General features: G+C 38.8%; 1 protein-coding gene across 2 annotated transcripts in view; it reads right to left on the bottom strand.

Moving 5' to 3' along the window:
• LOC121313181 (protein FAM171A1-like) overlaps window positions 1-22986 on the bottom strand; it is a 61607-nt gene extending 38621 nt beyond the window's left edge. For both annotated transcript variants that reach the window (XM_041245475.1, XM_041245476.1), the window contains exon 1: window positions 22706-22986. In XM_041245475.1, coding sequence (XP_041101409.1) covers window positions 22706-22811 — 106 coding nt within the window. In that variant the 5' untranslated portion in view covers window positions 22812-22986. The remainder of the gene's footprint in view (window positions 1-22705) is intronic.
• Between the last annotated feature and the right edge of the window lie 3854 nt (window positions 22987-26840).

Raw genomic sequence — 26840 nt, 5'->3', positions numbered from 1 at the left:
GCTTAGATTGACACATACCATGATTGCCTCTCCTACAGTAGCTTGTCCAGCATTGAAACCAATTGACATTAGCCCTGTGGTTTTGAATCCCTCCCAACTCAATCCTGGTTGTTGACCTACCATGACCTACCTAAGACTTCAGTTAGGAATACAGAAGCATTTTTACAAAAGTAAAAATGAGAAGAAATGCAGAAATTAAAATATATATTTTTCATTTTATAGATAGATAGACAGACAGATAGATAGACAGACACACACACAGGGCATGAATTTCATTTTTGTGTGCTGGGGGGGATTTACCCCCTATGCTGCAGCCAATGGGACAGGGGGACGGGGTATTCCAAAATTAAAGCTTAAAGGTAAAGCTGAAAATTGGACTCATCTGGGGGTGCTTCAGCAAGGCTGGAATCAGGCAGATTTGTCTTTGTGAAGGACGCATGAATCAAGCCAAGTACAAGGTTGTGCTGGAAGAAAACTTGCTTCCTTCTGCTCTGACAATGTTCCCCAACTCTGAGGATTGGTTTTTCCAGCAGGACAATGCTCCATGCCACACAGCCAGGTCAATCAAGGTGTGGATGGAGGACCACCAGATCAAGACCCTGTCATGGCCAGCCCAATCTCCAGACCTGAACCCCATTGAAAACCTCTGGAATGTGATCAAGAGGAAGATGGATGGTCACAAGCCATCAAACAAAGCTGAGCTGCTTGAATTTTTGCACCAGGTGTAGCATAAAGTCACCCAACATCAATGTGAAAGACTGGTGGAGAGCATGCCAAGACGCATGAAAGCTGTGCTTGAAAATCAGGGTTATTCCACCAAATATTGATTTCTGAACTCTTCCCAAGTTAAAACATTAGTATTGTGTTGTTTAAAAATGAATCTGAACTTATTTTCTTTGCATTATTCGAGGTCTGACAACACTGCATCTTTTTTTGTTATTTTGACCAGTTGTCATTTTCTGCAAATAAATGCGCTAAATGACAATATTTTTATTTGGAATTTGGGAGAAATGTTGTCAGTAGTTTATAGAATAAAACAAAAATGTTCATTTTACCCAAACACATACCTATAAATAGTAAAACCAGAGAAACTGATAATTTTGCAATGGTCTATATATATATATATATATATATATATATATATATATATATATATATATATATATATATTACTGCATCATCATTCATGCTGGTATTTCTTTAAAATAAGCTGCTTTCAGGAGACCTAACAGTAGTCTTTGTACGAAGGTTCATTCGCTGGCCAGGGATTTGAAGATTGTTTTAAACCTTCGAAGGTTTGTCAGACGGGTTCACGCAATATATTTATTTTTTCTGTTAACAGAAACTGTTTAACAACGTGTGAAAACAATAAATCACACATTAAATGTCACTCAGATGCTAAATTCGATCTTTTGATTTGTATAATGCATGTTACGTAAACAAAAGTTATTAAAATCCGCTACCAAATCATTACGTATCAACTCTACGTGGCGCCGCAGCTGCGTGTGAAGCAGGGTATAGTATCCAAAGCAGTGGCGCATACCTCTAAGCTGTATTGCTTCAGTAAAATATGTACTGAATACCTAGTGTACAAGACTATGGTTGAATATGTTTGAAACATACGATAACACTACTCATTTTAAATTTGGAAACTGAGTGCCGTCCGTCCCTCTCCGCTCCAGCTCGTGTTATCCAGAAGCAAACCTTTCATTTCTTCATTGGCCGTCTCGACAGCAAAGAGTTGCAGCGTGCTTAAGGCATAAACTGTATCGAAAGAAATGTCTCAAAACCCCTCTGCTGTTTGGGTTTCTTTTTAAACCAATGACTGTTCCAACCTTAGCTGACTGGGGTGAAAATGGTTCTCATGTTATTAATGAGGTGTTTAAAAATGGAGGGCTATATTCCATTTATTAAAACAAAATCTAATGCAAACCATTACCAGTGCGGATTCACTGTGAGAAATGAATTGCACCAGGAATAGCTTAAGAGAGATCAGGGGAATTTCCTACAGACATCTCCAGACATCCTGGGGGAAAGCTAATCATTACATCCCACACAACTAGTGGCTTATATTCTGCCTGCTTATGCAATAATTTGTAAGGCTTCAGTTCACTTGTGCTAATTAGACCCACTACAAAAAAGGCCTGGTGTAATGCACAAGAACAAGCAGCCTTTTAAAAACTGACAGCAATTTTCAAGAACCGTCTTCCTTGTTGTATCACAACTTATCACACATAATGCAGCACAATGAAGATTTTTTAAATAGTCAAAGTCTTATTGCTTCTTAGGTAAGGAATATTGGGCTTGAGATTTGTGTAGCTCAAGATTAAAGGGTCTGGTTTTAAACAAACAGAGGGTAAAATACCAGTATATCCTTACAATCCACTAAAGGTCCACAGATAAGTTATGCCTGGAGATCTGACTATTGCAATCTGTTTAGAGCAGTGACAGAAATTGATTTAGTTTATGTCTCCTCAAAAGAACACGAGTCCACAAAATTCTCTTAATGGAATATTGCTGCCAGGATGTGAAACATAACATTGCACATTACTACTGTAGTTGGAATGTTTATTTCAAAGAGGTACAGTACATTAACCCACCATTTCCCTTTAGTAACTTGCTTTTTGTAAGCAGGGGTAAGGAGCGCTTGACAGTGTGCTGAATGTTATACAGGAATTGCTTTGCTAAAGAAATAGTAAGTACAATGAACACCAAAGTTGCATAAACCATATATTTTATACATATATATTTTATAACTTACACACTGATATAAAGAACAAGTACCATGGAACCGAATAAAAAACAAAACTGTGGACAAACCCCAAAACAAGTATCATTTGTTTATTTTCAGTTTTTAAAGTTTACTCCCTACTTTCTCTCTCCCGTTCTCCACTCTCCAACACACATAACGAGTGAGTGAAATTGATTGTTTATGCAGCTGTACCAAGACTCCATTGCTAATCAACCATTCAACTGGAATATTGGTATATCTGCATGTGAACTAATTGTGCTCCCATCCTAATACACACTTTACTCTGCACATGGAGTGATTATGAAAATCCCCGTGCCTAAAACACTTGTGTTACATAACCCCACCTTATATCCTGTGCATTTACACATACACCAACAATAACACACTACATACAACAGTTAAACATTAAATACACACAGGGGTGGGGCACACTGCCACAGGCTGTCACTCAATTACAAATTTTGATTGGTTCATTTGGGCATTAGCATATTTAAAAAAAAAAAAAAAAAAATTGGTAGACTAATTCATGCACATTTTTAATAAAGGTAATGATCTTATAGCAGCTGTCCTGCATAATAATACTGAAAAAAAAAAAAAAAAAATAGAATCTAAAAAAAATATATATAAATAAATAAATAAATAAATAATAATAGCCAAATGAGAATTTGGTCTTGTTAAAAACATTACTACTATTTTTATTTTAGTATATGTAACACATTTTCATAGAACAACCCTTCTTCAGGCCACTGTCAGTCACATACCTGAAAAACATAAGACAGCTGAGCTGTGTTTCCAACATCGGTTGTTTCATCTGCCATTACAGCTACCTATTTGGCTTCCCATCTACTTTTATTGCATCTAGCAGAACCAGAGACAGTGAAGAGATTAAGTCGTTCTGAATCTTGTTAGAGGTACCCCAGAATACCGTAGCTATTGACAAGTGATTGCTTAACATGCTGTCATAGTCAGAAATCAGAGAAAGTAATTCCACATAATTACCTCTATTTGAGGAATTGGTGCTGTCATCGTGCCCTCTGAATGCCAGTTCTTGCTTGCCACGGTAAACAAAATCAATCAAGCCTTTAAAACCTCACGATGACTTTTTCTTACTTGCTCATTGTGATGTATTGTATACCTATGCTTCTGCTCATTCAGTTGAACATCAATCTGGGTTTGTCCAAAAAGAGTGCAAAAGTGGCTTGCAAGGGACTTTGGGAACGCTTGTGTTTTTTTGCTGACTTTGTTAGACATCCTATATTGCTGCTGTTCCATATCACCTTTTCTGTACTGAACAAAAGACCAGCTTTTTAAATTGCTAGCTACCGGTAAACCACGGACACCTTTCAATTTGAATTATGGAAGTGGCGAGTATATCCCTTCCCTTGTCAGTTTGAGTATTTGTGGTGCATACCTCCCTTTTTCCGGAGAAAGTTCTTCTTGAAAATTGATTCGTAACCAAAATCGACTACGATGCCTCCGTTGCTGATGACTTTTTTTTTTATTTTTTATTTGTAAAGAGCAATTTGAAATATTAGGCTACTTCAAAGTTCTCAATAACAGTCTCTATAATAAGCAACACTGCATGAAATTCAGCTATTCTTACACCCCACCCTAGCATATTCATGTCCCGCCTCTGCGAACTAAAGATTGGACAGCTGCAAAACCAGGGCAGAGATATAATTATTATTTATTATTATTTTTTTTTTTTTAATTCATGTACGAATCACCAGGGTAAAGTATCATATTTCACGGGATGTGCACATAAATATTTTATACATGATGTGCACAGATTTATTTAAAAAAACAAAACAAAAAAACCCAGCAAATCGAGAGATGTATTGCACTGACATGATCAAAATGAACATCAAAGTTATTCAAGCACTTACAATAGCTTGTGAATCGTGTTGTAATTAACAGCCGGTATGTAAAGTTGATCTGCAAGGTCTACGTCAGATGCATGTTCACTATTTAGGTCTTGCAAAACAAATACAATGTGTAACATATATTGATCTTGGGCATTAGTCAGTTAGTCAGTGACCACTGACAAGCAACCAGACTGTTTTACCAATTCCATAATCTCCTGCTTGTGATACTCGGCAACTTTAGGTAAGTATGCACATCTCAGCTGGGCTGATGAAGCAAATCGCTCCACCACTTGCTACACTCAGTCTGAAGAAGTCATGACAATCACTGCACAGCACTATGTGCATAGTGAATGGTGCATGCAGGCACACAGCACAGCTGCACGGTTTAGTTAATGTGTTTTTATTTTTGTATTAAATACAAATAATAAACTATGAAAATCATTTTTTATTAATTTTTTAAAAAAAATTCACGATTTCTATGCAGTCCATGAAACCACGATTTACACAGGGCTTAATAATAACATAGGTCATTAATGTTACTGTATTTTTTCAGCTGCAAGTGGAGGATGATACCCGAGGATGAAAATGCCCCAAAAAGATAATGCAATTGAAAAAGATCACTGTTAACAATGCTGCATTAAATTCTACACAAATTACTGAGCTGTAAAGTTTTCACATTACTGCCACTAAAAAATAGCCAGCAGGCACATTCTAATAGTTTTACATCATTTCCTTTGTTTAGTGTTTCAATCTGAACTGCAGCTGCACTGTGTCACTCGGGATCCACTGGCATGCCCTTCAGCTCTACGAGACCCTTAAGACAACAGCCTCACATCCAATGATACAGTTTCAAACACTTACAGTGACATATACCAGCTCCCAAGGTGATTCCTTAGGTTTATTAAAAAAGGAATAATAAAGAAACAACTAAGGGACTCTTATCCTATCTGATGTTATAGCAAACAGGACAAAAATTACTTTCAGTCACAAGGCAAATCATAGACACTGTTGCCATTGAAGGTAAACAGTGCAAACAATACTACCCTGTAAATATATTAAACAATATACCATTTGTTGCTAATGGGCAAGCAAGTCAATCGCAAGGGAGGTTGGTTGAAAAATCGTAGAGTTCAGTTAGATGTGATGGTTGCCTCTCTCAAGCATAGGTAGACTGTCTTCATAAAGTAAGCAGCTGGTTGCTTTTTTGCTTTGAGCAAAAAAAGGTATTACGAAAAGGTGCTTTGCAGCATTCTAAAAGTCAATCTTCATTAGCTATATTACCGCTTATGCTAAAGTGATGGCACTCTACTTATTTCTTTGCAACACATTATTAGAGCTGTGAAAATTCACACTTCTAAAATATTTCGGACGGCATGGGCATTGTTGGGCAAGCTTCAGTACCAGCTGGGGCTGTAAACAAATGAAGCAACTCCTCAACACAGTGGTGTGGTTCGTCTCCTTCGGCAAGGAAGAGTTCGGCTGCTCCAATGGGAAGTTATACAAATACAATAGAAGACCTATGAATCACTACATTTGGCACAAGAGTATCAGAGAATAAGAAAAAAAAAAAAAGACATTCTTTGGGGATGCTGTGGGGTTCCTGTAAGACTGTTCACCAATCTTCAGCAAACATTTATTTACAATCTTGATTGACATTTGGGACATGTTTCCATAGGGCAAATGAAGATCATGTGACACCAGAATCAAACATGGGGCCTGTTTAAATTACCAATCTTCTGATACAATTAATCCACTTAAACTGCTACAGTAATTGTCACAAGCTCACAAATTGCCACTGATTTAGGTGAGCACCACACTAAAAAATAATTAAGACCACACAAACCTAACACAACAAAAAGCTCTCCAAAGAGCAGAAGGAAAGTTAGGCAAAGATACGTAGGTTTAGCAGCATAACTTAATTTAAGACCAGTATATTAAATGTCAGTGATACTGTATTTTTATTTATATTTAAAAACAGACAACTTTAATATGACTATTTTAATGCTACCTAATAAAAGCTACTGTAATATGTTTCACAAACCCATTTTTCTTAGCAGAGACAAGCAACTGCAGCAGGATACTCTACTTAATCTCAGTGGTTTTGTTTCAACAAAGTTATTTCAGTTTTCAAAAGTTTTAGGTAAGCGAATAGAAATATTGTAAGTTCAAACTCTAGATGTGTAAATCATTTTTAACAATATTGCACAAGTAATCTTTCAATGTCCTGTGAACTGTAAATGTAAATCCAATAACATACATCTTTGTGTTAAAATACTTAATTGATTTTAAATGGTTTTGCTCCAGTGTACCGCATTCAGTCTCATACACCATTTGTCACCAGGTAAGAAATTATTCTACTACAGGCATATATGAAAACTTCAGTGAATGTTGATCATAATATAAGCTTCATATGGGAACTTCCATTGTTCCAGGCATATAGCCCAGTTCAGATTGGAACCTGGTTATCCTGCATCTCAGCGGTTTCATCATTATCCACAACTTAGTCTCCAGAATTATCCATCATCAATATAAACAATACATTTCCAGTACTGTATTCTAAACCGTGCTATATAGTCACTATCTAGACCACTGTTTTTTCCAAGAAACATTTGATACCAGTTATTTGAGTTAGTTGTTCTATGACAAAAATATGCAACTGATCAAAAACTGTTTTAATAGTGCCATCAAATGTCTCCCAATCACAAACATATATTTAGTGTTCCACTGATTTACTAAATCATTAGGCCTATATTTAAGGGCTCAAATAGAATATAAAAAACATTCCTAAAAAAATCCTGATGAATCAGTGGAATAAACAGGCAAATAACCCCTTGAGGAAACAGGGGGACTTAAACAATAATACAATGAAAGACAATCCATACATTGGATTACACTGATGTTTCAACAAGGCTCTCTAAGCCAGCCTTGTACCGTCCTGTAGTTCAAACAGACTGTCCAAGCTTTTTGGCTAAAGAATAAAAAAAACAAACAAAGCCAAAACACAAACAAGTAAGATGCTATAAAAGGCAGACTACACCCTTTATAAGTAGCCTATACTTTACTTTAAGAATTAAAATGCAGTAGGCTACTTATGGAGACAGAGTTTTTATTAAAGTTCGAGCACCATCCCAGTCTTTGGTAGCATATGTTTATAATAAGAGTACAACCACAACCACATCCACATTGACTGAGCACATGCTTGACTTAAATCTACATTTTAAGCTCTAAACTGGGATTGAAGTTGCCCTCATTTAAGGGATACAAATAGATGGATATCTGCTTTTGGACTTCTTCCGTCTCAAGAATGGATTACAGAAACCTTAAAGCGTACAAGACGGTGGACAAACCTCCCCACCCTACGAGCTGCATATCAAAATTTCTTAAAACATTAAGTGTTTGCGAGAGCAAGACATTTTAAATACTAGCACGGTTGTGCAGTACAGTCGTACTGTAGATCTGTAGTTTATACTGAATGTATTGCACACTTTAAATAAAATATATTCAGTTAAGCTAAATTAATTGCATATTTTCTTATTGTTTAGTTTATTTCTTTCCACGCTACCTGCCTTTAATGAAGATATAATTAGCAATTTTAAAACATGTCTGTTTCTTAATTGAATTTTACTTCATGACGGGGAAGAAATTAGCTCAAAACTATTTTTCTAGCTATACAATACTTAAAAGGAAATTGATCACTTTACCGTGTAAAAGATTGTGGCAAAGTGCCCCGCCCCTGGGCTATTTATTTGTGTTGTATGTTACGTGTAGTGTGTTAATGTTGGTGTATAGTCATTGGTACACAGGATATAAATGGGTCTGTGTAACATGAGTGTTTAAAATGTATATTTGTATTTAGGCAGAAGGATTGCACAGCACTTCACGTGCAAGTTAAATGTAATAATATGAGAGCATGGGGAATTGCACTTATTAATTCACGTGCAGTTGTACCGAGACTCCAATTGAATGATTGATTAGCAATCGAGTCTCGGTACAGCTGCATAAAAGCAGCATGTTTTCACTCACTCAGGGTTGTGTGTTCGGGAGTGGAGAACGGGAGAGAGAGAGGAGAAACGTAAACTATAATATCAATTGCTATGAGTGCTGGAAGGAACCAGCACCGTACTTGTTTTGTGTCGCGTTCGTCCACCCTGTTTTGTTAGTGTCTACTCGTTTTGTTTGTCTATTTATTTTGGCCGCAAGTGCCGTTTCCTGTTTTGGTGTCAGTGTTTTGTTACAACCTTTTTATTTGCTGTTTGTTTAATCATTAAATGCTGAGCGCAACCAAGCGCTCAGCTTCACCAAACTCCACTGCTCTTTTTATTTTGAGTTGGTTTCTGTTTCTGGTCTGAAGTCACCCACTGCAGCCATCTTTGTGACAAGGATGTAGTCACTACATTACACACCGTTGGTTTCACAAAGACATTCTGTCTGGAGACACACCTCTTTTTAAATCTTGCAAATAACACTGCAGAATTAGGAAAGAAACAAAGTGAAAGGATTAATTATGTATTTACATTAAAAGGGGCGTGTGACAGAAATACAATCATTTTTGGTTGTAAATCTCCCTCCCGACCTGTGAACGGAGGGGCTGGCCTTACAGTTCTTTCCCTGGCTCGGGAAGTCGTCAATCTGGAAGAAGGTGAGAGACTGTTGCAAGAACGTACTGACCCAGAAGGGAAACGATGTAGCAGCTGCAGATTGTAGAGACAGCTGCATTCGTTTACCAAGGGGTTATGTGTGACAGCACAAAATGGGACAGAGAATCTGTTCCTCCCCTTGGTTTTGTAATTATAGACTAGAAGGACTGTGAGAGACCCCAGTGAAAACTGAAATCGCATTTGTGAGTGTTTTGTTTGTTTGTGTTGTTAGTAATTGTCTTGTTTGTGAACCACCAGACGGCTAACACGTATCCGGAGCTGTCGCCTTGGTCCGGCACAAAGCCGGAACAACATCACACCAAAATCACAAAATAAACAAACATTTATCACCCACCACGAGCACTACTGCACGCACCCAGGACTAGTGCCGTGTTAGGTATTATTGTGGGGCGGATAAATTGTGTTTATTGTTTGGAATGCAACCCATTATCATTTCCTCCATGCACTACACATTGTTGTGTATTGCCAGGGTATACTGTTTTGTCACCAGACCTGGATTAAAAATAAAGTCCCCTTTCCAAACCGGATTACAGTTTCTGCCTGTTTCATTCCTGCACTGCATCACCTCTGCACCTGTATCCACTCAGCTACCTTGTCACAGGGTGCTATTTAAATTACAATGGGGCAATACATAGCAGTGAACCTGTTTTACAGCAACGTGTCAGTCAACACGGCTTATCAGTGTTTCATGTTATCCTGGTTATTAGTATAATGCTAAACTTAATATGTGGAATATTGTACACAGGATTACTCTCATATGACATTGCCAGACTGTTACTAAATGGTTTCATATTTTGTATTATTATTGTAAGCTAAACAGGTCTTTGCAAAACACCTTACATTTGTAGACTCAACTACTGTGTTAGTGGAAGACTGTAAATATGATTCTCACAACTGTGCTGGACATTTGGTTTCTGAACTGTTGTAATATAATTATTAGGTATTCCGGTTATTTTAATGCCAGCAATGAGCATGTCTTCAGGTGTTTTACTTTACAGCAACAAGATTCTGATTGAAAAAATTTATTGTGGTATTATTTATTACATTTACTTATTTTAACTAGCAACATTATATTTGTTCGAATTCTATATTTCATTATTAATATGTTGATAAAAAGAGGGAACAAATGGAATTTGCCATTTTTGAAAAACGGAATTTGGTATTCCCAATAATGGAACAATTAGTAGCTCTAAAGAGGGTTACAACTGAAGGCAGTGCAGATGCCAGTGTTTCATGCAATAGTATAAAGCAATTTTACGCAGGCCACCAGTTAGGCCTGCAGTCTATCTATGACAACAACCGACAAGGCTGCATAGGATCGGAAGATGATTAAAAAATCAGAGGCAGAGCCACAATAAATTCCTTGTTTAAATTTAAAGAAAATTGTAAAATTGTTGAGACACTTGTTGGAATATCATTTAAAAATTGTATAATGCCACAAAAATATATTTAAAAGGATGAATGCGTGGCCGAAGACTTCTCACTGTTAATTGACCCTTTCAGTCAAAATGGCAAGTTTTTCAATATCTAAAAAGCTTAATGGGAACGCTGGAAGTAGCTTAATCAAAGGCACAATCAAAAATAAAGCCCAGTCTACCCAAATGTAGTTAGCAGTGCTGTACTAGGTACTGATATTCCAAGCCTCTACCCAAACTACTGGAATAATGGCATTCCAAGCCTCTTCTCACACTCAATGGAATTCAACAGTTTGCTCAGCCAATCAATGAGTCACATAGCATAGTGACAGCAAATCATAATACATTTGTTTAAAGAGCCACATACTGTATGAGAGAGCAACCATCAAGAGTGTGTACCTACAGCCAAATATATTATTTTGCATTGCAAAGTAATAAAATGGGGCTTACCGACTTTTTCTTCCACACAAAATGTTATTATTGTTTATGCCCCCTTGTTTCCACAAGGGATTCTTTGCTTGTTTCTGTTGGTCATTTGTATTGCAGTAACTGTTACAATTATTCTTAAATACTAGGTCACTACATCATACTGCAAGCATGGCACCATAGTGCTGAATGTGGTTAATGTTAATAAAAGTCAAAGCTGATCTCTTCCCTCATTGCTGGAATGTTCATGTTCCCATGCTAGTCATTTAACACAAGGGAAGTCCACAGTGCCATACATTGTATTGACTGTGTAATCAACTTAAGGATTGGTGAAAGATAAGAATCAATTAAAAGGGTCTTTAGAGAAAAATACTTCCATTTCATTAATTACACAGTCTGCAGAAGAGTTTTTCCATAAGCCATAAAACAAAGCCACCCAATTGGATAATTAACCTTTTTACAGAATTATTTAGGTGAATGTAAAGTCTGACAAATAGGGTTTACTGCTTTTAGAGGCTAGAATACTGAAACCAGTATGACAGTGACACTCAGTATCCTCCACCATACAGTAGATGGAAATACAACATAAAAGCCATCAGTAACATGAAAAAGTAGATTACTTATATGCATCTCATTACGAACGTGTGACATATGCAATGATGGATGAGCAGGTTAGGGATGTTAGGGAACACCAGTTTTGCGGTTTACCACCATTTTGGTACATAACAGTAATACACTGCAAATTTCCATCCACTGCTGTTTTGCCTTTAGTAAATAACGACCCGTCAATTTTAAAAACACATCAAAGCAATTATTCCAATCTTAGAGAGCACTCCTTAACATACAAAGACTCGTCATAATGAAACAGAGTGTCAGCCCGTTATATTTACTTCTGACACGTTTCTGTACACTACATCATATGGGTAGCCCAGTGAATTACTTCATTAGCACTTACAGTAAAGTATGCTATGGGTCATTAACTAAAATTGGAAATGCTTTCTACAGCATTAGCGGACTCAATAAATACAGGTAATAAAATACAGTTCGGTATGTTTCCCATATGTCTCGGTGCTGTACTTCCTACTTCAGGAAGAATATAAGAAAAACAAGCATTCTGCACAGTGACAAGTGCCAAACTCCCATAAAAGCACAGTGTCTTAAAAACGATATTGTTTAAAAAGTTGTCTCCCATCTAAATAATGATCGACTAGAGGTGAAAAGGCAGTGTGGGTGGAACAAAATATTTCAGACAGATATTTCAATCTCCATCATCAAAATAATGTAATGTATCAAGAAGTATTACATTTCTGCAAGGAGCAAACAAAATCTTAAAAATCTAGTACTACAATACAAATAGTTCCAACAGCGTACTCATGTCTTTAAGCAACCTTCGTAACAAAACTCTTTACAGTTGGGTTTCGGTACTAGTCTATTTCAACCTTACCGTGTTCTAAAAACTGTCAAACTGTAGTGAATCACACTAACTGCATCACCACCCACCCCCACACCACCCAGCTCACTAAAAACTGCTTCTTGGATATGGATCCAATTAGTGGATCCAATTAGTGGTTAGAGTCGTTTCACAAAATAGATTAACAGTATACATAAAAAAATTAACAGTATACATAATCGTCCATTATATCCGTACAGTGTAAATAATTTAAGCCAGATGCAGCCAAGACTTCAAAGCCAACTGCCAGCACATTGGGAGATGTTGAACCAAATAATCTTATTTGAATGACACATGGCTGCACTGCATCATAAAGCACCCTAGGAGTTAAAAAGCAATATCAATTTCTTGTTTGCTGAACACCAAAACATTCAAGTTTAATTATGAAGCAAGCAATAAACAAAACAGGAATATTTTCGGGATATCTGTCAACAATGTGACCTACTTGGCCACAATCTGGGAAATGCTGTACAAAATAAAGTAAGCCAGGACATTATAACCCATGCAGTTTACTGTATGTTTGAGAAGCACTCTTGGAAGCACTACAGTATGTGTGCTGATCCTCACATCGTTATTGCTGTCTAAGTATGGACAGGGTGGCTGAAACGCTTGTTGGGACAGTGTTCCCTAGGTTAATGACTTATTTACAAGGTCAGGCGATATTTGAGGTATACTGTATTTGATACGGGGTCTAGTCATGGTGTTTAAATTGTAAAAATAATTTTATACATTTTTTTCAGATTGTATCATTCTTAAACTTGTTCATTCTAATGGCACAGCGTGGTGTGGTAATGAACTATGGGCCAGATATACCAAAGTGTAATTTGAACATTTATTACAGAAAGCAAACTGCTACAAAACTAGCAAATAATTGAGGCATACTTTTGTTTTCTTAAAAACTTCCCTCTGTAGTACCTTAAAGCTTTCCTACTATCGGAATCTGTGAACGTGCTTCCCGAGGCAAAATGCTGATGAAACCTGGTTGTGTATTGCTCTGTTGTCAACCACTAGGCTAAACTAGTTAACAGATTTATTTTAAGGTTTATTAATGGTCAGTGCCAAGTTACAATTTATCCAGTTGTACTGTGCTTACCTTTGCGCAGCAGATCCCTTTTGTTTTTACTCAATTTAATTTGATTTGTTGTAAGGGCTTACCATCAGCTCTCTCAAATTTCAGCAGATCTGAAATCTACTTGCAACAGGAAGAGGGAGCTTTTATATACAGTACGTTTGAAAACTTAAAACTTTCAACTGCAAAGTTGCAAATAAAACAGCAGTTCCTTTCCCTTTTCAAAATTTTTAATTCAACCAACTTACAACTGCCTTGAAGTGGCCCTCAAGTCATTTCAAGTGTTAGGTTACAACAGCAGCATCTCTTTACTGGACTGATCAGTCAACTGAGAACTCGGGTAAACTGTGACTAAAAGTACACACCTGGTGAGTCACTATTTAAACATTTCCTCGACATATCTGTGCATGTCACTTGAGACGATTTAAAAAGGTCAGCACTCAGCGACATTATCCACTATAATGCAAAACGCCTCAATAAAAATGTATTTTCATCTCAATTCCGGATGTGTGAGGTTTAACAGTTACTGTACATTTAGTTTTGTTTTAATTTATTGCACATTTACTGAAACTAAACTCTGACACCCAACTTCAGCTTGTCAAGCAAGATATTATTGTCCTGTCTTGAAGACTTACTATGAGCTTTACTAAAACCAACGGTCACAATATTGTTAAGGGTTAAAAAATAATAAGTGCCAATGTGATACCACTACAGTGTATCTTATTAACAAACAGGATTGCAAATTTAGTATAACCCTTCAAACAGCATCACAATTCAGACTACAGGTAAATTACTGCATTGAAACAGTATTTCCTAAAAAGTTTGCATGAAACAATTGCATCCAAATGTTCGAAACACTGGCAACATCTATTATATCAATTCATGGAAAATATGCTGGAAATGCACTTTGACAAAACAGGCAATTAATTCCCCATCACCATCTAGAATATAGGATCACTGCCAATTCCAACAGGGAGAGACTGAACTGCATGCTCACATATGTAATAGAGATTTAACTGAAGAGAAATGCAGATATATTTCATGCTGGTCTTGGCTAAGGAAACAGACTTCCATCACTTTCCCCTACACATTCTTTCAGATCACTGACTGAATTTATCCCCGCCACGACATTAAATACAAATAGACCCATCATTAAAAAAATCTGTTACCTTCCGTACATACATGTAAAAATAAAGCGCAGCATGCAGAAACATATTTGATGATTAGGATACTCTGAATAACTTGTGCTAAAGAACTGGAAGTGATTATAAACATTCCCCCAATCATGTCAACTGAATTTACAAATCAAGTCAGAACAAAATACACACCTACAGTACATCATTTAAAGCCACGGTGCATTTCAAACAGCACAAGCTTCCCCCTGCGGACCTTGCAAATCTTGTACAAAATAGTAAACAGTATAACTTTATAAGAGCCGTGACATGATGCCAGGTGGATTGCACTTGTAAATTATTCTCCATTCACATGCAACGCTTCTGGTCAGCAGCTACTTAGATAAATGCAAAAGATGTCACTGCTGCAAAAAGTCTTAACTCATGGACAGAGAAAGAAAATGTTAACCACAGGATGCTGTGAATAAATTAATTTAAAATAAAACACAACGTGAATGCAATCTGATGCAAGAAAGCAGTTTAAATATCCATCATTAAATCGTCTCGACATATAGAGCAGAATTTGAAATGCAATAAAATATTTATCCAAAAGGAAGTCAGGCTCCCAATGGGGTTCTGGGGCAAGACTGTTTCTGTTTTAAAAAAGTAAGATACCATTACAGATAAACATTTAAAAATGGAAGGAATTAAATCTCATTTTGAACCAGGCCTAGGCCCTTGAACTGGAATCTGTTCTAAGACAAGACTGTTTCCTGTACCGTGACCACAGGTTATTTTTGGCACCTACACTACACAGGTTAATAGTTTGTGTAAAGAATGAATGAAAAAGGGTACCAGAATGGCTCACTTGGTAAAAGCACTGCTGCACGACGAGTTACAGACAGTCACGGGTCTCTTGTAATATCAACATGGGGTTGAAAACAAATCAAAATGTATTTATAGAGTTCCTTCCATGGCAAGCCATTTCAAGGTGCTTAACAAAAGAAAAACCTTTAAGTATAATAAAACGAGAATAAAACAGAACAAAAGATCAGGTTTAAAGTGTGAAAGATGTGTTAGAAAAGTGAGTTTTTAATCTCCTTTTAAAAACTGCCAAAGTTGGTTCGTCTCTCACTGAGCAAGGGAGAGTATCCCAGGGTTCAGGGACTATAACTGAACACTCTACCACCTGTCTATTGCTTTAGAATCCTTGCATATTGGGATCGGAGAGGCCACCCAGAAACATACGGGACTAAAAGATCCTTCAAATAGGCTGGAGTCAAACCATTTAGGGCTTTAAGTAATGGCAAGGACCTTAAAGTCGATCCTGGACTGCACCGGGAGCCAATGGAGGATTGCTAACACAGGGTAATGTGCTCACACTTTTTTTTTTTTTTGTTCTAGTTAGAACCCTGTCATCTCTTCAGAATTACACACTCTGGGATACCGTGTTATGGGCATTTAAAAAACAGGCCATTAACACTGTTTTGACCCCATGTCACCTTAGTCCTTGAGATACAACTTCAAAAGTAGGTTTTAAAACCTTGAATTACTACGTTCAAAGGTTGTTTAAATTGCTGGGATACATGCTTCCTTCCCCATTAAAATCTACCATATTTGCCAGGACAAATTGCATTTTACAGTAAAAACACCAACAGCTCTAATATTTCGTTATATTGGCAAAGAAAAAAAAAAACTGTTCACAAACTTCTGCTTTCTCTTGCAGAAGGTCCAGGACTTACGTCTCCAGTAACATAGCAAGTTTTGAAAGCTGTAATGCACGTTACTACAATACATATGTGGTGCCCACTGCACAACAGAAAATGAGGGAATCTATTTTAAGATGTATTTATAGCAACAGATCATTATTTATTTTTTTTATTTTATTTTTGTAAATTTAAGTTATCAGTGGCTTAGTCTAACAGTAGACAATCAAACAGACATTTCATAAATAAAAAGAATACAGCACCAAATGACAATTGTAAAATGTGCTACTGTGTTAACCATTCACTACTTAGAATAAACATAAGTTTAAAAAAAGGCAACTAAACAGATTTGCTCACCAACATTCATAAATAATGCAGACTGATTAATATGACACATGGTCTTACAGTAATAGTGAGAACATAAAGGCACCATGATGGTACTTGTGTGCTCTTTCAAGAACAAACAAAAAAAACCTGAATCATTAAATTAGAACAAAAAACAAAGCAAGCCTGGGGGCATGTCATGAAGTATTAGGTCAAATGATTTATAAACATGAAGTAAAATGGATATGTGAAGAGATATGTATCAAAGATATGTCCAAAGGTTAAAATAATGTGAAACTGCACGAATCTGGATATTTCAGGACAAAATTGGCTAAAGTACCTGTTAAATGCTATCAAACACCACAAAATGGGTGTCAAATAATAACAATGACAATAATGGGAGCTCCCAAGTGGCGCATCCAGTAAAGGCACTCCATCCGGAGTGCAGTACGTGCCCTATAGCTTGGAGATCGCTGGTTCAAATCCAACATATGCCACTGCCAGTTCCTAGGGGGCGGCGCACAATTGGCCAAGTGCTGCTCATGTGGGGGTATGGGTTAGGTTGGCTGGGGAGACCTTGGCTCACAAAGTTCAGTTGGCTGTACAAAGTTCAGAACTGCATGGTCCTCCAACGCTGTAAGTTCTGGATATGCACTTGCAGAGTTCAAATCCCAGCTCAGCCACTGACTCCCTGTGACCCTGAGCAAGTCATTTAACCTCCCTGTGCTCCATCTTTCAGGTGAGACATTGTTGCAAGTGACCCTGCAGCTGATGCATAGTTCATTCATTCACACACCCTAGTCTCATATCTTGAAAAGCACTTTGTTATGGTGGTCCACTATGAAAGGCACTACATAAAAATTATTTATTATTTAAATCACAGCAGGTTAATATTGCAAAAAAAGTAACAGATCACTTAGATTTGAAATGAAGCAAGCAATCCATACAAAATACTCCAGGCTAGTTCCCAAACCCAACCCACCATAAAGTTAAAATTTTGTCCTACCCCTATTCTGTATGTCTGTATGTTCCTAAAATAATCAGCTGTTCAGAAAAAAAAAAACACCTTTTTAATGGATTGGTTTTACACACAGAGCGCTGGTCTGTATCATCTAATAAAATCGCTGTTGCCATGATGTTCAGCAAGGACAATACAGCATGCACTGGTGCAGTCAGCTGAAGCTAGGAAGCCCTAGAAGTTCTGTTCAGTCTTCACCATGCTTCTCAGTACTGTGCTCCAATCAGTAATAGTTTAGCCTGTGCCTTACATTAACATATCCACACACACACCCCCGCCCCTCGCCCAAATGGCTGCAGAAGCACTGATTAATCAGGACAGTCCTCCAAACAATGAGAAGCAAGCTCCACCACTTGCCTTAATCACTGCAAGGGAGGAGCCTGCTCACCCAGATGATAGAAAGGGAAAGCCATCTGCTCCAAGGGCTCTATCTCATCAAGGACACCTCAGAAAATAGTGGTTTTCTGTGTATCTAATGCCACATTCAATTTCCAGTGTGACTCACCAGATGGGAAGAAAGATGTTCACTTATATTCTGGCACATATGATTTTTGTATTGTTTCACACCTGATGCTACTGAAAGAAATTACTTTTTTTGTTACTGATATAGTAACAAAAACTGTAACAAAAGCTTTTGTTACTGATACAAACAGGTATTTGTTTGCTATTTAGTATCACACACCAGGTTACATTAAAAAAAAAAGCTGATTTCTAAATTCTAAAGTTTATTTTGAATTGGAAGGTATAGAACAATGTACTTGTCTTTCATTCTAGCACCTAAACCAGGCTGCATTCTTCAAACTGTAAACCTACAACAAAGATCAGTGGATTAAATATTATGATAGATAGATAGATAGATAGATACACACACACAGTTTTGGAAAAATTACAATAATATCTAACAGTAAATTGTTTACATAAATCCCTGTTCAAGAATTTTTTTTTTTTGAAAATGTCATTATGGATTTTTTATATATATATATATATATATATATATATAATATATATATATATATATATATAGGAGATTTGCAATTTAGTTTTTCAACTTCAGAATTCAGCACAACATGGCAATGCCTAGAAGTTGGAATAATGGCAGGATGCACCATTTCTCCACTGGCTTTTACCATGACAATGGAAGTAATTATAAGTGCATCAAAATGGGAATGCAATTCAAACCCACTAAATCAAGGAGCATCTCTATAATTAAAGGTAAAGTAGTGGACAAAATGTTCTACATTAATGGTCAGGCACTGCCAACAGTGTCCGAGAAGCCAGTGAAAAGTCTAGGGAGATTGTACGACGGGGATCTAAAGAACACAGTTTGTGTGGGAGAAGTTAGACAACAAGCAGTGGAAGGGTTGAAGAGCATAAACAGCAGCGCTTTACCAGGCAAACTGAAACTCTGGTGCTTTCAGTTTGGTCTACTGCCAAGACTGCTGTGGCCACTGACTGTGTACGAGGTTTCCTTGACAACAGCTGAGAAGCTGGAAGCTTTAATCAGTTCATAAGTCAGGAAATGGTTGGGAGTTTCATGCTGCCTCAGCAGAGTGGGACTTTATGGTATAGAAATACTGCAGCTACCAATCTCTGCTCTAACCAAGGAGTTTAAGTGCGACAAAATCCGATTGGAAATGACATTAGTAGATTCACGTGACAAATGCATAAGGGAGGCAGCACCTGTGTTGAAAACTAGAAGAAAATGGACGGCAAAGAAAGCTGTGGGATGCTAAGGCTGCCCTTCGAATCGGAGATATTGGTGCAAGTTCAGCATGGAAAAGGAGGTTTTGGTCTCAGTTCCAATCCTCCTCCATGGCACAAGGCAACCCCGGCTCAACGGAGGAAGCTGGTAGTCAATGAGGTGCAAAAGCAGGAAGAGAGGATCAGGTGTGTAAAGGCTGTTTCCCAGGCTAAGCAGGGAGAATGGATGAGATGGGAGAGTGTGGAACAATGCAAGATCGGCTGGCAAGACCTATGGACAATGGAACAGAGCAGGATCAGTTTCCTCATCAGATCAGCGTATGATGTTCTCCTATCACCACAGAAGCTAAACCTCTGGGTGGGTGAGGATCCCTCATGTCCTTTGTGTTCATTACCTGCAACATTAAGAAACATTTTGACAGGATGTATGGTGGGTCTTAGCCAAGGACGGTTTACTTGGCACCATGACTAGGTGCTGTGAAGTTTGGCCTTAGCATTGGAAGACAAGCGTAACCTGACCAATAAGTTGCCACCAGTTCCATCAAAGCATTACACAAGACAACATTCCTCCGTCTAGGAGAGCAACCACCAAGAAAAGGTGTTAAAATCAAACCTCGCTCAGGACAATTGGAAGCTGCTAGAGACTGGAAGATGCTGGCAGATGTTGGTCAACGGCTTATTTTTCCACCTGAGATTGCCACCACTAACCTTCGACCAGACATTGTCTTGTGGTCTGGATCAGCACGCCTTGTTCATCTGGTAGAGTTAACAGTGCCATGAGAAGATGCTGTGGATGAGGCGTATGAGAGGAAGAAACTTTGGTATGCTCAACTAGCTGCTGAAGTGGAACAGCAAGGATGGAGAGTCCGAGTTTACCCAGTGGAGGTGGGTTGTCGAGGATTTGTGGCACAATCTACAAACCAGTTTCTCAGAGACGTCGGGTTCAGTGGCCAAGAGTTGCGTCGCACAGTGAAGAACTTATCTTAAGCAGCAGAAAGGATTCTGGATGGGGATCTCAAGCACAATAGAAAGAAAGCAACGCTGATGTACAGGTAAGTAAGCTGGGCTGAGCTGAGTGGGGGATGGAGGGGGGGTGATGCTGGGACGCCAGAATCACTGTTGAGCCCTCTTGAGGTGTCGTAGGCTAGTCAACGAAACACAGAGGAAGGAAGGTGCCCACTTGAAGACCCCAGAGATGTACCCTACTTAGCTCAATCCAGACGGTTGTCATGCTGATGCGCTGGGGAGAGCGCACTGGGTTGATCCCTGGAGCAGGCATCACAGCCGTTGTGTGTGCTGATGCGCTAGGGAGGCAAAATGAGCTGATCCCTGGAGCCAGCATTACACTTCAGCAGACAGATGGATATCTACATCATCAGATGGAAAACAACGCAAATGGATCACCTTAGTTTACTGCAAAGCTAGGTCTTAGTTGGTGCTTATCTTGGCAAGAGCCGAGTTCAAATCAGCATGAAGTTCAACATCTACTCATGTAATGGAAATCATAAAAATGATTTACAAGAGCAAATAGCAACATTATAACCAACTACTTGTACTGTACGTTTTATTGTACCTCCAATCGGTAAAGTTGACTTACTTTATAATTACACTCTCTTCTTTCTATGGAATCGTGTTTGACAGACAGAACACAGACCCCCACACTGCATGTAAACAAGCTATTGTAGACAGCCTGGGTGACAGCGATTTATGCCTACAATTGAAACATACATTGTACATATTGGCCATCTAAATATAACTACGAAGTTTACAGCGTTAAAATACGCAAACAAAAAACAAAGCAGGCACAATTCTGTTTTGTAGTTTATGTATTGTAGTTGTGATCGATCATGGTACTACAATATTACCGCAAACTCAAGATTGTAAATCTGCATCCCATGTGGCCTTCCATTTAATTTACTTTTAGACGACATTCCGTGATAGTCAGCCTACCCGTTCGAAAAGGGCAGTCGATTTTGCACCGTGGAAAAGTGAGGAACCACAGTACTTGTACCAGTACTGTACTGGTGTGAAATACTGTTCTGAGAAATTAATATCCACCTCCTGGTTGTAGATTATATCCAGCCACGTAAAAATATGACACGTTCAATAACATATACACCCAAGAATACACAATTCGCCTTTGTTCCCATTATTTTAGGTTCATTTTAATACACCCCCACAGCAGCAAGACATATGACCTCTATACCATTGCTGCAGTGCTGTGAGGGAACCGCCAAGTGCAATACGCTGCCAGTACTGTACTTGTACTATTTTTTTTAATGCACGGTAATAAAAATGGATATTCCTTAAAAACATCATCTTCTTCGGGTAGGTATGGATTTGGTTAAACAAAAAGAAATAAGGATGCGGTAATGAAGATTTCTGATGATACATGTGTAGTACTTTTTAAAAATTTTTTTTTTTACCAATGTACAACGTCTTCAATGCATTGTTTGTATTAACATCGCATTTAGCTTTAGCACATTGTAATATTGTATTATTAAAATCCAGTAAATATGTAGTATTGTGTTTGTATGGCTTGTGCTTCACGCGTTGTTCTTATTCAAATTTAGCTACCGCAATGAACCCAAGAAAACAAAAACAAAGAATCTAATAAAACAAAAAACAAACAAACAAAAAAAAAAACATTTATTCACCACTAAATATTTGACTTAAACCTTGACTCTAACTCAGCTCTGTTTTACTTTTTTCACCCACTGTACTGATATAAATCAGAAACGAGTGTTTTCAGACTAATTCGGCTGATGAGTCTGGAAAAGCACCGATTGGCTGATTTAAACATTGAAAGTACGTTGGGAGAAAGGACAGTTGCTTTAATAGAAGCTTTTTTTGTGACACTAGTTCCACTTCCACCAAAACTATATCGAATTTGAGTTTTTTAAAGCCAGAGTCGTGTATTTTTCAGACTTCATGCAAAACCATATAATGAAACACCTTTTTTCACCACTAATTTTCACAAGTAGCTATGTGCTGCATTTTTATTTCTTTTTTCAAACATGCAAGTTAAAATAAATTAAGTTGTTATCTTTATATCCATGTATCAGTGTATTTGTTTGAAAACAATTTACGATCCACCCATCTTAGCATTTTCTTTTTTTCAAACATGCAAGTTAAAATAAATGAATAGTTGGTATCTTTATAGCCATGTATCAATGTATTTGTTTGTAAAAACAATTTACTCCACCCACCTTCAGTAGCGTTTTCTTCTCGCAAGGTTTTGGTTACCGCTTTCCAGACATTGCAGCCCAGTAAACAGAGCAGGAGGACTGCGGACCTGCTCATTTCCATCCGCATTATTCAGCTTTAATAATTGTGTATCAAGATTTTTGATTTCAGGTATTCACATCAAATAAAATCCGCAGCGAGGCGATACATTCCACAGTCTTCCATGTTACGTTTTTCTCCTTCACAGTGATCTGCAGTATTATATTTCCTATCCTAGCTCGGCATCCCTCTGTTTCAGGCGCTTTTCCTAAGAACCACAGCAGAGGCACCACCGTTAACTCTTTCGTTACCAAGGATTTCCCCACACAGAATATCGGAAATACAGTAATTGAGGAACAGACGCCACCTGCTGGCGATGAAGCGAACCTTGCAACTCCAATCTGACTATCGCTGCATTATTTATTTATTTATTTATTTATTTATTTATTTATTTATTTATGAATCCTTTAGCCACATTACTAGTTCATCGTGAAATACTAGAGACTAGAGAACATACACCCAGGCAAATAATTGGAATACCTGACAAATTATTATTTTTAGTTATTTTCGAGTTTTATGTAAATCCTTTTATTTTCCGCGACTTTCGCTTTTTATATACTGTATGAAATTCGTGTTTACAAAATGTTTGGGCTTTTTTTTTTCTGTCACAGTATGTAACTCACCACAGTACTTGCACAAATAAATTGTGCCTTTCCTTTGCCTAACAAAATCCTTATGGCCACGGGCATATTCCTCTGGGTTTTTTGTGTATAGACTTTTTTTTTTTTTTTTTTTTTTACATTGTGCCACAATTTGCAATTCTGCGTTAAATCCTCCGTATTTTAACTGTAATACTGTTTTAAATCCTGTGAACAAGCCTCCATTCCCATGTAATCTCGTTTTAAATCTTTAAAAATATTTAAGTCTCCAATTGAAAAGTTGCTTATGTACTGCCACGTAATAGTTGGGGTGGTAAAATATTTAGAACAAATAAATGATAGATACAAGTCAGAGTGACAATGCCCAGTTACACTGGGAAAGGTCTTTTTTTTTGTTGTTGTACTAGTAGTAGTAGCTTTTAAATGGTTAAGGGGTGGGCAATGTGAATTGATTAACCATTGCCACTGTTTTTCTGGTGTTAATGGCTATACACCGATTTCATTTTTTTTGTGTTGGGGGTGTTTTATTGTTTTTTAATCTGTTAAAATTGAAAACCAGCCCTAACAGACAGGGGAGCCTGATAGTACAGCTGGGGGAGTGGGGCTCCATTCTCCCCATAAGTAGCTGACAGCGCCACAGCTCCACCAGGCCTTGTAATGGGAAGACCTCGGTGGGGGACCTGCTACATCCCGGTCCGAGTGGAGGGAGTTCCATGCAGAGCCTTGTTCGACACAGAGTCGGCGGTGACGCTGGTGCGACCCAGTGTGATCCAGCTCCTCACAGTCACCGGGGAGCTAGTGCCCATGCAGCGAAGACGGACCATGGCGATCCAGGTGGGCAGTTGGACAGTGCGCCCAGAGTCAAAGGTTCAGCTGCTGCAGGTGCTGCATGTCAGAGACTGGAGAATCGCCACCAATCATAAGCTTGGCTTCCCATGTGAGCGGGACCCGGTTACAGCACTGTTGTCACAAATCAGGGGATAAGATGTTGCAACTATCAAGGGATCGAGGGTGGGAAGCACTGTATGCTTGGGATTGGTGGCTGGTGCACTGGGGGCGAGGCCTGGACGGGGGATAAGAAGATGACTGCTGAGAAGAACGCTGGGGTGTGAGATAAAAGATAGCTGAAGAACAGAGAGAGAATTGAAGAAGGAACAGCAAAAGTGAGTCAGAGAGAAGCGGGACTAAGAACAAAGAAAAAAACAGAGACTGCACTCAGTTGGCTGTAGCACACAGCCAAAACAGGGTGCTTTGGACTTTCTTTTGTTATTTTGTCACAGTATGAGTAGCACTACGCTGCTCAGCTGGAGCTGTGCCACTGGCTGGTAAAGCAGCATACCTGAAAAACTTGTGTGAGTCTGCTTTCATTTCCATATATATTGTGACACGATGGCCGTTGGGCTCCGTGCACTTAGTTAGAAAAGCATTGAAAAGGTATGTGGGAGAACCGACTGACAAGTAGACTCCTAATGAAAAATAAACAGGCAGGACAACAGAAATACAACAAACAAAAGCCTTGCTCTTACGAGCACTTACTACACATACAGCAGGCCCCTGACTGACTCGCAAGACAGCTAAACTGTTTACCTGCCATAAAACACAAAACTAATACACAACTGCACAAACAAACTCTTTGCAGTACTACGTTTGCAAAGCGTGTTTACCTTTTGAATCCCTTTCTCTCTACTGTTCAAGACCAAGCTCTTCCTTCATCAGCAGCCCTGAAGAAACTGACTGCTTTCTTTAAATACCCTGCACCTGGCTGTGATTTACAGTAATAGCCAAGTGCAGGTGATAATTAACAAATAAATACTAATTAAACAAATTAAGGCTTTTCAGCCTGTGACCTTCTGGCAGGTGTAGTCCTTTGCTCCCCAGGACTACACTTTCTCACTATATATATATATATATATATATATATATATATATATATATATATATGACAGAGTAGAGGGAGGAAAGATATAGTCCAGGGGTTTGCTGTAGGACTACATCCCCCAGAATGCCACAGGTATGAGCCAGGATGAGTTACACCTGGCTCTAATTTAATGAGGGACACCTGCAGGTAGGTGTATAAAGCAGGTCAAAATGTTTGGTCTTTGTCTGTGTTAAGACTGAGGACTGAGGACTGAGGACTGAGGACTGAGGACTGAGGACTGAGGACAAACAGAAAGGCAAACGGATGGAAGACTATGCAGAAAACCCTAACAGTGAATCTGAGGACTTGGTTGAAACCTCTTATGCTCTGTATTCAGACTTTAGTGTATGAAAGAGGTTTTAGCCTCATGAATGACATTGCAATGGATGAGAGCAGCTCTGTCTGTGTTTGATGATTAATTTGAATGGACCCTGTGGCAGAGCAAAGCTCTGCCCTTTTTAAATTGGCAGGGATGGGGTTAATTTCCCCTACCTGCCTGGGTTTATTATGTTCAGGTGGCTGGGGTTGATTAGTTGATTAGATGATTAACTTAATTAACGATCAATCGGCGTCCAGCCACCTGACATAAAAGGAGGCCTCTGCTTCCCATTAGGAGGAGGGAGCTGAGGAAGCAGTTAGTTGTTAGTTGTTAGTTGTTAGTTGTTGGTTGTTAGTTGTTGGTTGTTGGTTGTTGGTTGTTAGTTGTTAAAATCCAGTGAAGGCATCGCCCAGCCTGGAAATCTTTATTTTTGTAAGTTTTGTGTTTTGTGTTTAAATCCCTTTGTTTTGGCCCTTGTGCCCTTTTATTTTTGTGTTTATAATAAAATAGTTATTTTTTAACTGCAGTCTGTCTCTGGGCCTCTATCCACTCGCCAGCCTGCCACATTTGGTTTAGAAGTGGGATATAGCACTCGGAGCAGTACTGCGCCGTTTTTTTTTAGTATGGGAAAGAAGAGCAGACAGCGGCAAAGGCAGGAAAGGCAGCAGCTGAAGAAATGTAAGCTGCTGCAGCCACCGCTGGAGGACCTGGCTAGCCTGTTCCCCTGGTGTTCCTGGTGCGGGAAGGAGGACCACCGTTGGCGGTCCTGCCCAGACGTGCCACCGGCAAACTGGTGTGGCCGGTGTCAGGAGGACGGCCACAACTGGGCAGGATGCCCCTACAATCAGGCCCAGGAAGAGGTGCAGTGTTCACCCCGGGCATCAGGGGCCACCCCACTACCTCCAGCACCACCAACTTCACCAACGTCCCAGGAGATCTGGGACTGGTTGATGCACCCTGAGGCAGACCTCGTCCATGATCTCCCCATAGGTATCAACACGCTGTGGCGTCGAGATGGGGAGAGGTGGGAAAAGTGGGAGGAACAACACCACCCGGCGTCCTTCCCAGAGGTTGCCCTCATGGTTGTGAATTACCTGGCGGTAGACATGGGAGATGGCCCGGTCATTCCAACAGAGAGGGGTGAGCCGCCTTCCGAAGAGCCAGAGAGGGGTGAGCCGCCTTCCCGAGAGCCAGAGAGGGGTGAGGTCCCGAGAGCCAGAGAG

This window comes from Polyodon spathula, chromosome 3 (genome assembly GCF_017654505.1).
Source record: "Polyodon spathula isolate WHYD16114869_AA chromosome 3, ASM1765450v1, whole genome shotgun sequence".
In the NCBI taxonomy this organism is placed as follows: Eukaryota; Metazoa; Chordata; class Actinopteri; order Acipenseriformes; family Polyodontidae; genus Polyodon; species Polyodon spathula.
This window is presented reverse-complemented; position numbering and strand designations above follow the sequence as displayed.